The sequence below is a fragment of the Onychomys torridus genome, chromosome 1 (genome assembly GCF_903995425.1).
Source record: "Onychomys torridus chromosome 1, mOncTor1.1, whole genome shotgun sequence".
Lineage (NCBI taxonomy): Eukaryota > Metazoa > Chordata > Mammalia > Rodentia > Cricetidae > Onychomys > Onychomys torridus.
Genome location: NC_050443.1, coordinates 147,976,106 through 147,990,163, shown reverse-complemented (window position 1 = coordinate 147,990,163; position 14,058 = coordinate 147,976,106). Strand labels below are relative to the sequence as shown.

The window sequence follows — 14,058 nt, the reverse complement described above, 5'->3', positions numbered from 1 at the left end:
ATCTTGAAATGTATTTTTGTTTTTTAAATAACAAAAAAACAAAAAACCCACTAACCTGAGTAATGTTTCCAAAAAGTTTCCATTTTTTGGTGAGTAAAGAGTAATGTGCAAACCCAAACTTGCCAGCAACAGCGATATTCTGTCCAAGATTATCAATAGCTGAAAACTGTTTAAAAAAAAAAAAATTAAAACCTCTTTCCTACAAATACATACACTTTATTAGGTACAAAGTACTTAACAAAATAGAAGGCGAAGAGACTACTCATAAATGTTTGCTAAGTGATTTAAATATAAAATGCTAAATTAAAAATGCAAATATTGATAGCCATATTTGACAAAAGTGTAGAGGCAATCCACAGCAGATCAAGCATTAAAATTTCACTCTTATAAATCCACAAGGGCTCAACTCCCAGAATGACTATTACAACACCAACAAAATAACAACTCACCCGTATAGGCCAATTGCTTTCTAGATAGGTGCTGGAAATCTATAGAAAATAACATATCAGTTTGGTGAGACTTAGGAAATATACTTCAACTTACAACATTAACTTAGCACAGCATAAGATTCAGCTTCCTGCATGTTTACGGTGCCAAGTAGCGGCTTTAGAAGCAGAACCCTTGGAATTGAGCCTTTGTTTATGAACCAACATTTCACATGTTTTATCTTATCATTTCAAGGTTTAGACACCACACTTCCTCCCTCCACCAAAGCATTACTTGTTTCTAATACTCAACTCAATACAAACTGACAAAGAGGCTTGTACGATGGCAGCCCCAAACTGCAGACTATAGTCTGTCTGCTGACACAGACCACCCCCAAACAAATGACAGCTTCAGCAAGAGTTTTGGTTTTTACTGGAAAGCTTTATTAATTTTATACTGTTATGATTAAAACAGCAATGCATATTAAATCAATCAATGTAAGTACAAACAAAAATTCTGTTGCTTGAGAATAGAAACTGGATTGTTTTTTATCCTACTTCTTGAGATGCATCTACAAACCTGTATGGATATGCTTATGTTTTTCTATTAGGCTGTTCAACTTCATTGATCCACAAGAACCCTTATATAGTACAGATATTAAGTCTCCTTTTGAAGCACCCATGATATCTAGTGTACACCTTTGTTCATGGTGTCATTGTATCCCTGGTATGAAACTTTCAAACTTAGACAAAATTCTGTGAGTTACAATGTGAAGTCAGATTTAGCTCTACAGACTCTTTTGTCTCTCCTCGGCTACTAACTGGCTTTTGTGAGCAGGGAGGAAGTGGAGTATGAATTAACAGAAAAACAGAACAACGGAAGAGTCTTCTGTTCCTAAAACAAGAACTTCAATTTATTCAAATTTATTTTAATTTGACTCAAAAAAGCCAGATACATATCAAAAGACAAATCCAAATCAGAAAGCCACATAACGTATAATCAAATTAAATAAAATTATGTAATAACAGAGAATCAAGTAAAAGCAATATACCCAAAGCACTTCTATCACTCTTGATAAACTTAACTCATAAAGGGTTAGTATGCAGTTATCCAGTACGTCACCTTAAAAACAAATCTAAATTAATAGCTTTCAATTATTCAAAAAAGAATGGAACAGGTGTACCAGAGCAAGCAGCCCATTATCAATGACACTGGGTAAAATAAATAAAAATCAAAGAACCCATAATCTGCAAACTTGGATGTTTCATTCATTCCTATGAAATGTGATATGTGAGCTAGCATGTCACTGCAAAAGTGATTCCAACACAAAGGCTCAGTAAAAGCTTATCAAATTATCACTCTAATGTATATCTTTACGAAAAAAAAAAAAAAGCTATTCTTTTAACCTTCAAAAGTCTATGACATACAAATTATAAATGATGTATCTTCAAAACCCAAATATCAGTTAAAATTAATGGTTTTTTAAAATTTTGTCAGAATTATTTTATGACTAGAACAAAGTATGTATTTTTTCCTAGTATCACCTTTTTTTGAGCTATGTGTCATCTGAACTTTGTCCTATATACTTAATGTTGTGTTAGAAATAGTGGAAAGAAAGAGGCAGCTAATAAATAAACTTGAGACATAAAGTCAGGGCACAGGAGTCATGCCACATCACCAGGAGACAGTGCTTAGGTACAGAGCGGACTCTCACTGTTCTTATAATCCTCTTAAATGGAACCTGTTTTCCTTCTTTTTTCCTGATAAACTCTCCAGCTTAGACTAGTGTTGTCTAACTAATAAGACTAAAAGATTTAGGTTAGATCTTTGCCAAATACCACATCTTCCATACCTGATAAAACTAGAGGAAGGCAAGTAAATCACTTATAAACAAAATAGCCTTTAAAATTCACTACTAACCTCCCCCAATGAAGTGCCTGATATTTACCTCCCACATTTGTGACAGGTAATCTTTCAAAGTAATTAGAGACAGGTTAAGTATAAAATCAGTAGCCTTAGAACATTAAAATAATAAAGACCTCTTAGAAACCAATGACCAGTACTTTCTAAATTTGCAACTAAGAAAACTAAATTAAAAAACAAACAAACAAAAAAAAAACCATTGTCTATACTACCAGCTACTAACTTTGCTTCTAACAGTGTATATGCATTTGGTTTGGATAGAGACACTTTAACTAACAAAACCTTCTAATCTAGAAGTTAGGTTGTATAAAACAGAAGGCTTCAACAAACAAACAAACAAAAAATAGTTCAGTATTCCAGATGATGAGCAGAAAGCACAGAATTTGCTGGAGCTTATTAGATGAACTCCAAATTATCTAGTAAGCACACAAAATAGAAATCACACAAACAAATCAACTTTAATGGGGAATGTGGTCTTATCCCACAAGAGAGGATAAGAGGGAAGGGGAATGAAAGCACACCCCTCATTTCTCCAAGCAGTCGACATGACTAGGAAGCTTACGAGGCAAAGCTTTAGCACTATATAACTGCTACCCAGAAAGATCACTGTCACTCTGCGCCCAATTGCCAGGCTCCAGTGTTAGCAAAGAGCAGAGCAATGCTAAATTAAAAAAAAAAAAAAAAAAAAAGGCCACAAGGGCAAATTATAAATTTCAGTACAAGGTCAATAGCAATTATATGATTCAACGTTCAGTCCCTGGACTTTTAAAGTACATTGGATTTTTTTTGCTGTAATGTAGATTGTTTTAAGGCTAGGTTGGCCAGTACCCCTTTGTGTGATGCTGGATGAGTCATAGTAACTTTCTGAGCTTCTGTTTCCTCATGTACAGATCCAGTTGGGCTACATGACCTCTAAGATCCTTCCAGCTCTCAAAATTCTATGAAATTTGAAACTGAAATTCTATTACAATGTAAAGGTCTTGGGAGCACAACTGTGGTATTTTTATTTATATTTTTATAAGTTTTTAAAGTATTTTTTTTTCTCATTAGGGTTTATGAGGTCTCCAAAGCAGAATAGTTTTGGAATTTTTACCTTACTTTTTTGTGAACCACTTGTTTACCTTTATGGTAAATAAATTAATCATCTAACAACTATTTTACCAAAACCATTTTATCTTTATTTAAAACTAAAAGAACAGAGGTGGATAAGGAAAGGAAAAGACTAGGTAAATCCACACTTGGAAATCTCATCTTTGGAAATGAGTACAGTTAGCTATCAGACAACAACAAGCCCTGCTGCTACCCAAAGTCCTAAAGTCGGTGCTGTGTGCTTGGTTAGTGGAAGGCCTCAGGGACCGCTAAGAATCACTGAATTTTTGAGCTGGAAGGAAATTCAATTTTGTTATTGCCTGATGGATTTTTTAGTTCCAGACCTACCTTCTTTGATCCTCTGCTCTACTTGGCTCTCTGGTAACACAGACCTGGCTAGGCAGAACTGGCATTGATGCTAGGTCAGTGTAGAATGAATAGTTCAAAGTATGGGGAAATGAAAATAGCAGAGAAATGGCTATAGGAGAGAAGGGAGCAGTGGAAAATTTTAGTCAAGGAAGTAGCTGATGCAGTTTTATATTTTAAAAAAAGTTACTAATTATCCAATGGTCTGTACGTTGCTCGATTCCATGAGTTTATTCATGAGTGTTAAATACATTTTCTTTTAGTGCACACTACCAGTCAATGCAGGAGCTGTTCCTCCTTTAACCCTTCCTAGAATATGACCATTTTTCTGTCTTTCATCATCTTCACTCAAAACCAACCGAAAATAACATGACAGCTCAAGTAAACTAATGAGCTATAAGCAGAGAAGGCAAAGAAGTATGGACATAGAGACTGATGAAAAGAGGCTAGGGTGGTAGTGTACATGCATGGTCCCAGCATTCGGGAGGCCGAGACAAGAATTCCAGACCAGCTAAACAGCAAGATCCTACCTTAAAAGGAAAGAAAAGGAAAAAGAAAATGAAGAAACTGACTAAAGAAAACTAATCCAAGAAAAGGCTCTGATCTGCTTTAGTAGCAAAAGGAGAAAGAAAAATGTTTAGGATTTTGAAACTATGCATACAAATTTCTTCCAAGAAATTTCAATTTACTTACTATACCAAATTAATCTTAATTGGCATCAAAATTCAGAATTAATCCATATCAAATATCAATCTGTCAAAATTGCTAAAAGAATCTAATTTAAATATGGTGTCAGAATGAAACCATAATCTGGAAAAACATCAAATAATAATAAAATTATAAACATCAAGTTTCTCAAACGTTCAGAAGTTTGTAATTTGGGTCCACTGTTCAGTGATTAACCACTGAAATTACAAAGTCAGCTGGACTGGGCACTGGTCAAATCACTACTCTCTATGCAATGGATATACTTCAGGCTATGCAAATCCACAGAGCTAGAGGAAGCAAAACAGAGGCTCAAAGTAAAATAAAATTATCTTTACTGAGGGGAAAAGAAGTAAACTTCTAGTTCTTGACACTATTAATGGTGGGGATATATTCTGTATCAAATGGAAAGAAAAAAGGGCAAGGAAAACATAAAAAAAGCACTGAGAGATAATACAGCAATGAAATAATTAAAAGCTGATCCCAAGTGATACATTACCAATGAACGAGTCACTAGTGGTCAGTAAATGAACACTGACCTGTACAACATGCCAATGCCGATGACCAAGTAAAGTGCTTAACCCCTGAGACTCCAGACCTCCATCTGCAAATGGGCTCTTCCCCCGATCTGGCATATGATCAGTGCATGCCAAAGAACTCTTCAGATTCTGGGTTTGTGAGGCTTCTCCACAGTTCAAGTATAAGCGATCTTCTCCCTGAAGCAACACCTGTTCTTGGTTACTCTAGAAAGAGAAAGAAGGGCAAAAGGGGAAACAAAAATACTCAGCATTGAGTAGGGACAATTAAGTAACATGCTGTGTTTTAGTTTTAATATTGAATGTATACCATATCTCAATATAGATTTTCTCCAGATGACAGAATCTACGTAATTATATTTAGAAAAGAGCCAATAATTTAGTGATTTCTATTGTAAATGAGGTTTTTATAGAGTGTGTTTTGCTAATGCCCAAGTTTATAAATGTTTGAACAGTTTCTTTCTGTAGAATCTAAATGGTGGTGCTATAAGAACTCCACCTGAAAAACTACACGTAAGTACACATTGTTTACAGTTGACCATGCAAGTTTTAATGGATATTCAGACAAATGCAATAGCTCCTGTTTTAAGTTCATTGTGCCCTGGTTTTTAGAGGGCCAGTGTTCTCAGGGTGGGAAAATTTCTTAAATTCAAAATCAGACAGTGGTATCCTATCCCTTCCCATTTAGTCCAAAATACAATCAAGGGTGCTTTATTTTTATTTTTATTGTGTGTGTGTGTGTGTGTGTGTGTGTGTGTGTGTGTGTGTGTTGTACATGTATGTATGTGTTTGCATGTGTGCATGTGTTGACCCAAGGTTGACTTGAGGTCTCTTCCTCAGTATCTCTTTTCCACCTTATATACTGAAGCAAGTCTCTTGGTGAACCTGGAGCATGTTACTCTGACTAGACTAGCCTGCTTGCTCTGGAATCCCCATCCCTACCTCCTTCCTGCTGGGATTACAGACAGGCTGCCATGACCACCTGGCTTTTATGTAGGTTTTGGGGATTCAGAATCCAGTCCCACTCCCTGAGCCATCCCATCAGCCTCAGAGGGATATTTTAAAATGATCTGGAAGGGGGAGTGGCGGGAAATATACTCTATTCTTGTTTTTCTGGGAATCCTTAATTTTCAACTATAGTATAGAGTTCTGAGATCTGTGTTATTTTCATATTAATTTTTAATATGTTGTAAACTTTAATTAATTGGTTACACCAAATATCTTTAAAAAGCTATTGATAATAGGTACTGAGATATGTACTCAGAGCATATAACTGTAGAATATTAAAATACATAACCATATAATATATATTAATTCAGAGATGTAAACATGGAAAATTCATGTTGCATTTATATTACATTCTGTAATATTTATCACAAATATTACAAAATATTTCTATTGTAATTATGGGCAGTATTTTACAAAGCAGGTTCTTAGACATTTTCTTCAAAGAGTTTCTTAAAATTTACAGCTGAATGAGTAAAAGGGACATTGCTGTTTTTACATCACAGCTACACTTTTGTGCCAGATGTGATCACAACTCAAGTTCTGGAGTCCTAATGTACTCTTTGGTTTAAGCCTTTATTTCATGAAAACAGAATTTTTTGTCTTGTCTTCTTTTGTTTTTGTCCTGTGATCCTCTCGTTTCAGGTTCCTATGCACTGGGATTACAAGAGTGTGCTATTATATCAAGTGTGTATGTGTGTTAAGTCAAGTGAAGGTCTTCCTCAATCACTCCCCACCTTATGTTTCGAGACAGGGTCCATCACTGAACATGGAGCTTGCAGACTCCGGTTTCCACCTTCCTGGAGCGGAGATTATGGGAGCACAACTGTCATGCTCAACCCTTACAATGGGGGTGGGAGATCAAACTCAGGTCCTCATGCATGTGAGTGAAGCAAACACTTTACCAAGGAAGCCACCCCCAACCACCTAGAATGTTTTGTTTGTTTTGTTTTGTTTTAAATCCTGTGGAGCCTCTAGTAATATTTCTAAATAGTATCTAAATGTAATACACTTTGGTAAATCTTACTCAGAGTAAGACTAAATTATCCAAATTAGTTTACATGTAAATACTGCTTCTTTCAGGCTGCTTGGGGTATTATTTATTTTTTTTAAGAATAAAACAAAAATGTTCAGAAATAAGATTTTGGAATAAGTTTTATAGAAGTACATGAATCACAGAAAATATACAACGAAGGTACAGTTAATTTAGGACTATATTCAAATCTGTGGTTCATAGAAAAGGCTCTAAAATTCTGCTAAGAGGCATTAAAACAAAATCAAAACAAACAAAACCCCACAGTTTTAATTACTTACCATACAAGGGTTTACAGTGAGTACACTCTTGATAAATTGAAATAGCAAAATGCTGGGCTGTTTAACTATACTCCTGAGGTCAGACTCAATTTCAGTGTGTTGAGGACCAAATCCGCTGATTACCCATAAGTGATAGCCTTCTGCACCCCAGCTCTTGAAGAAATAAGAGAAAGCAACAAAAAGTTATTTTTATCTCCTTTATAACTTCAGTTAAACATTGCAAACAGAGAAACCATGACAAATACCAGAGACAAGGATCAATTACACCCGGGGCTGGAAAGGTGGCTCAGCAAGTCAAGGCATTTGGAGTGGAAGTATGAGAACCTGAGCTGCCCCCAGAACCCATGTTAGAGTGGAGAGAACTAACTCCATAAAGTTGTCCTCTGACATCCATATGGTAGCATGCCCACACATACACACACCATGCATAGACACATAAAATAATTATAAGAAAACCACAACTTATGGTTCTTAGACATCTAGTACATCTTATCTATTTCCAGAGGAAATGATCATCATTGCCCTCTACTTAGAATGGTAAAACACATTGGGGGGTGGTGGTGGTGGTGGTGGTGGTGGTGGTGGTGGTGGTGGTGGTGGTGGTAGTGGTGGTAGTGGTGGCGGCGGCGGCCGCACGCCTTTAATCCCAGCACTCAGGAGGCAGAGCCCAGTGGATCTCTGTGAGTTCGAGGCCAGCCTAGTCTACAGAGTGATATCTAAGACAGCCTCCAAAGCTACTCAGAGAAACCCTGTCTCGAAAAACACACACACACACACACACACACACACACACACACACACACAAAAGGTAAAACACTAAATAATGCTCTCAGCTTCAATTTCAGGGTTCCAATTTGAAAAATTCTTCTAAAGCATTCCAATTTAATTTACCTGCTTCTCAAATACAAAGAGATTTCTTATAGAAGACAACTCAGAGTACGACTAGAGGCTCAGGGAAGAAGCATCTACAACCGATGCAGCTTTGTACACAGCAAAAATAGTGTAACAAAAGTCTTGGCTTATCTGGTTTCTCTAGATAGAGGTTTCTTCAGTTGGGAAGTGTACAGTGAGAAGATTTAAATGTATTTCTTCAAGCCCAATCAGAATTAATATTTTGTAACTAGATTTCATCATAGTATTTTTCAAGATAGTAATTTATAATCTGTAATCCAAGAAAATGGTGAGTGAGGTTCAGACTGCTACAAAATGTTTATTTCATCTGTGTGTGTGCACAGCACGTGTATGTGTCCTGTGTGTGTACAGTGTGTGCACAGGTACACATGGAAGCAAGAGAAGAGCTTTGATATTCTGTTCTATTGCTTTTTCTTTACTCCTCTGAGACAAGGTCTCTCTGAACATGGAGCTAAATAAGTGCTTGGATCCTTAGTTTGTGGCTCAAATACCAACCTAGTAAACTTCTGATAGTAATAGTTGATGCATGCCATTCAAAGGCACTGGCTAATAGTGTCAGAAATATTATTATAATGAAAACTTACATTTGTGTGTCTATATATGAGGTATGTGAAGGTGTGCGTGCGTGTGTGAGTGTGTGTGTGTGTATGTTGTGTTAAGCCAGATGATGTCATTCATCAGAAGTCATCTACCTAATTTTTCGAGACAAAGCCACTCCAAAGGCAAGGACAAGAAGATTGTTAGGTCAAGGCTAGCATGGCCTATATAGTTTCAGGCCAAATGTTGGTTACAGATCAAGAAACCCCATCTTTTTTGAGGGGTGGGGGACATGTTTCAAGACAGGATTTCTTTGTGTAGCCTTGGCTGTTCTAGAACTCACTCTGGAGCCCAGGCTGGCCTCAAACTCATAGAGATCCACCTGCCTCTGCTTCCCAAGTGCTGGGATTAAAGGCATGCACAGCTATCACCCGGCAAACCCCATCTTACACATACCAATAAACTTACCAAAAATGAACTATATAGGAAAAAAAAAAATCTGCTAAGATAAAAGTGCTTTTTGATATTATGAAATCAATGTGGGGAAAATGGAAAAAACTGCATTTTATAGGTTACACCTGTTTTTAAGTAGAAAGTACTTACCATAGAATTTATCTTAAGGGGATCTTTTTTGGTACCATCAGACCTATAACTGAAACAGAACAGAAACTTGACTTGATCATCTTCCAGTTACACACAATACACATACCACTTAGCTTCAGCTTTAAAAAAAAAAAAAAAAAATCAGGCCAGGCGGTGGTGGCGTACACCTGTAATCCAAGCACTCGGGAGGCGGAGGCAGAGGCAGGTGGATCTCTGTGAGTTCAAGGCCAGCCTGGTCTACAAAGCGAGTTCCTGGACAGCCTCTTCAGGGAAACCCTGTCTCGAAAAACAAAACAAAACAAAACAACAACAAAAAATATCAAACTGACTATGCCCCTTTAAAACAGAAATACATAATAGTTTATGAAAATGAAACACATGCATTATTACATATTTCTATTTTAAAAGAACAGTAACTTTCACTTCTGGTTTTATATTTTATAGTACTGTTTTTTGAGACAGGGTAGCCTTACTATGTAGCCTAGGCTGGCCTTAATCTCATAGAGACCCCTGATTCTGCATCCCTGAATGCTAGGATTAAAGGTGTGTGCTACCAAGTCCAGTAGTCAGCCTTAAATATTTTTTTTGTTTGTTTGTTTTTCGAGACAGGGTTTCTTTGTAGCTTTGGAGCCTGTCCTGGACTAGCTCTGTAGTCCAGGCTGGCCTTGAACTCACAGAGTTCCACCTGCCTCTGCCTCCCGAGTGCTGGGATTACAGGCATGCACCACCACCGCCCGGCAAGTCAGTCATATACTTAACTGAGCTCAAAAAAAGGAGTGTATTTCCCCTAGTGTTTGGGACCAGAAAGTCATTTTTATTTAACCAACTGTCAGTTTTAGGAGGGTGAATATTTGGAGAATCAACATATTCTCAACAAATTAAATCTGAACTTCACAAAAGGTTTTGGTATAAGAATAAAGAAAAAATGAATGGGCTAGAGATCCTGTTAAGTGAAATATACCAAACTCAGACAGACAGATTATCCCATCTTCTCTCATATGCAGAATCTAAATATAGGACATGACAGGGAGAGGGGGTAATGGTGGTCCTGGAAGAAAGAAGAGATGGGGAAATAAGAGAGGGCAGTGGGGACTGGGGAAATAGAGACACAATACTGCATGTTTCTATCATGTACACATCCAGATTCAAATACACAGATAGCATTGCATAAAGGAAGAGGAACTACTTGGTGAAAAGAAAGGAAAATATGGGCAAAGTGCATTGCACTGATGTGTACATATGAAAATGTATGCATTAAGCTCTGTTTTATATGCTACCAAGAAAAATTTTAAGTGATTTTCTCTTTGTTTACTCACGCAAAGTCTCCTCCAAGTGTACAAATCAGCTGGGCTCCAAACACACTCCATAGAGAAAGACCTCCATATTCCCAGGTTACTATTACAGCACTATTGTCAGGAGACCATCTAATCAATTTAACAGCTCCTGTTTTGTTCCAAATGTCTGTGAAAAGATAGTGAGAAGGGTTAAAAAGATTGCTCGGAAATATTCAGTAGTTTTTACAAGCTCTATGTTGAAATCTGAACAAGTATTATGGCACAGACTACTTGTTATCTAAGATGAGTTCTGTTCATGGAGGGTTTGCCTGATCTGATGAGAACAACCTCAGAATGCAGGTGAACTGTAGGAAGTGAAGGCTAGTTTTGCCATGACTAGCTTGACTAACTACCACTGGGTAATAAACTTCAAAGCTCTCAGCTTCCATAAAATGGGGGTAAGGGTGCAGAAACATTCTTCTTAGAGAAAAATACAGTTAAGTATTTACAGTTAAGTGAAAATACATAGTGGGCATGATAAAAATGAATGTTGGGAGCAAATATCTACTTTGGCAGTACATCAAGTAGTACCCTATATGATTTTTCACACTGAAACAACTATGATGTTAAATTTCCCAAATGTTAGGACAAAGTACTCTCCCTCTGAATTCATCTGTCAAACTCTGAGAATCTGTCATTACTGGTGACTCACACAGCATGTGAAAGTCAAAGGATAAAGTTCAGAGATTGCCCACACGAGGAAATCTAGTAAAGATACCTGGCAATGCCAAGATTATAAAGGCTGCATTCATGGTACAAAGGAGAGTAAGAGATAAACTGCCATGTAGATGAGGCAGCGAAATTTTCCATATTTCATCTATTCCACAGAACAGAAAAAAAGTCCCTTGACAGTCCATAGTCACATATCAACTCAGTTCTCATTCTGATTTATAATTTGTATAATTAATGTGGTTGAAAAAAAAAAAAAAAACCAAAGCACTTATACAGAGAATACAACAAATGGTCCAGAATAGTGTAGTAGCCCTCAAGTGACCTCTGAAAGAAATAAATACAATATAACCCAGGTCCTGAAGTTTCCACAAACAACTGTCAAGAAACACCAGCTTTCAGTAAAATATCCTAAAATAAATAAATCCTAAGAAATAAGACACAGCAGAAGTAGACTCAAAGTCTTTGGATACTAGGACTAATGGAGACAGACTATAAAACAACCTTCTTGGTTGTTTTTGTTGAGCCAGTTTCTCTGTTTTGCCCTGGCTGTGCTGGAATTCACTCTGTAGACCATGCCTGCCTCAAACTCAGGGATCTGCTTGCCTCAGCCTCCCAAGTGGTGGGATTAAAGGTGTGTGCCACCACTGCCTGGCACACAACCATTCTTTTTATAGCTAAAGAAATAAATGAGGGCTGGTGTGATACACTAGTGGGAAAAAGTGCTTGTCATACCAAGTCCAAGGACCTGAGCTTGATCCCTATAACCCATGGTCGCATAGAGAACCAACTCTCTAAAGTTGCCCTCTGCCCTCAACATGCACACTGTGACATGTGTCTTCCCCTCACTCCTCAATAATAAAAGGAAATAAAAAGGAAGCTGGGAGCATTACCAGCACAGTAGTCCCCCTTATCTGTGGTTTCATTTTTCATACTTAACAATTACCCAAGATTAATTGTGGCCTCAAAGTATTAAATGGAAAAATTCAACAAGTGAAAAATTCAAAATTCAATTAAGCAAGCTGTTTCAGTATAGTAGAGCCTTGCATTCAAGTAACCTTTATTTTTCTTAAGGTCATAAAGCACAAAGGGGGGTGCTGGCAGCTCAGATAGACAAAACGAGAACAAGAAAAAGCTGTTATTACAAAAGGTGGAAGTTCTTAGGGTTGGTGATTTAGCTCAGTGGTATAGCGCTTGCCTAGCAAGCGCAAGGCCCTGGGTTCAATCCTCAGCTCAAAAAAGAAAAACAGAAGAAAAAAAAAAAAGAAAGAGAAAAGGTGGAAGTTCTTAAGGAAAGAAAAAACTGTATGTTGACTTTGCTAAGAACAAATCTCACTTGGGAGGCTAAGGCAAGATGGCTGCTATAACTCAAGGCCAACCTGGGCTAAGAGTTTCAGACAGCCAGGGCTAACATGCCAAAGACTTGTCTTTTAAAGAAAAAAATAAAAGGGGGGCTGGAAAGATGGCTCAGCGGTTAAGAGCACTGACTGCTCTTCCAGAGGTCCTGGGTTCAGTTCCCAGCCACCCACATGGTGGCTCACAATCATCTGTAATGAGATTTGGTGCCCTCTTCTGGCCTGCAGTCATACATGCTGTATACATAATAAACAAATAAATAAATCTTTAAAAAAAAATCTCATGTGAAACTGATGAAAAAGCAACATGTACTGGTTTTGCTGTCATACCTAAAATTGCAAAAGTTTTTACTCTAGTATGTAACAAATGCACTATTAAAACAGAAAAGGCATTAAATCTGTTAGTTTATGATATGAGCAGAAAAAACAGATTGACACACCACACCAGGAAATGCCAAGCCCACATGAAGACCTTAAGCAAGGAGCCCCCTAAAACAAATGTTGAGTCATTTCTTAGAAACTGCATGGTGACATAGAATTGAAGATAGGTTTACACTGAAAAACTATTTTGTGTGTGTGTGTGTGTAAAAGAGAGTGAGTTGCTATATTTGCTAATGGAGAAAAGGCAGCCAAGATTCTAATAGAGTTGAAGAACCTGAGCTAAGAGAAAGGGACACCAGCTATAAAAAGTTTGCTTTTTTCTTTTTCTTTTCCTTAAAAACCTTTTGAGATTTCTGAAATAAGATCTAAAATATAATCATAGATTAACTCGTACTATGATACTTGAGGGCTTACTGCTAAAGCAGGGTATAGTAGACAAAGCCAAGAACCCATATACTCCTAAGAATTAAGAAAAGTAAAGTTTGAGATAAAGAGTCTATTCAGTTCTAATTATTCTATTTTATTCTCACTTATTTTTAAGGTGTTGGTTATTTTAACTATGTTGTTTATAGGACACACAGTGATAGTGCAATACATGTACACACTGTGGCTGATCAAATAAAAGGTGCTGTGGATATTGCTCTGTATAAATAAAATGCTGTTTGGCCAGTGGCCAGGCAGGAAGTATAGAGAGAAGAGAATTCTGGGAGGTGGAAGGCTGGGGGAGGGAGATACTGCCAACCGCCGCCATTGACAAGAAAGAGATAAGGTACTGGTAAGCCACGAGCCATGTGGCAAAGTATAGATTAATAGAAATGGGCTAAATATAACAGTAAGAGCTAGACAATGATAGGCCTGAGCTAATGGCCAAGCAGTTTAAATAATATGAATGTCTGTGTGTTT

At 37.2% G+C, this 14,058-nt stretch overlaps 1 protein-coding gene across 3 annotated transcripts in view; it reads right to left on the bottom strand.

Moving 5' to 3' along the window:
• The window catches only part of Ric1 (RIC1 homolog, RAB6A GEF complex partner 1), an 89,143-nt gene that overhangs the window by 19,909 nt on the left and 55,176 nt on the right, over nucleotides 1-14,058 (bottom strand). For all 3 annotated transcript variants that reach the window (XM_036209103.1, XM_036209094.1, XM_036209110.1), the window contains exons 9-14: nucleotides 10,733-10,877; nucleotides 9,417-9,465; nucleotides 7,365-7,517; nucleotides 5,049-5,252; nucleotides 450-488; nucleotides 56-166 (exon numbers count right to left, since the gene is read on the bottom strand). In XM_036209103.1, coding sequence (XP_036064996.1) covers nucleotides 56-166; nucleotides 450-488; nucleotides 5,049-5,252; nucleotides 7,365-7,517; nucleotides 9,417-9,465; nucleotides 10,733-10,877 — 701 coding nt within the window. The remainder of the gene's footprint in view (nucleotides 1-55; nucleotides 167-449; nucleotides 489-5,048; nucleotides 5,253-7,364; nucleotides 7,518-9,416; nucleotides 9,466-10,732; nucleotides 10,878-14,058) is intronic.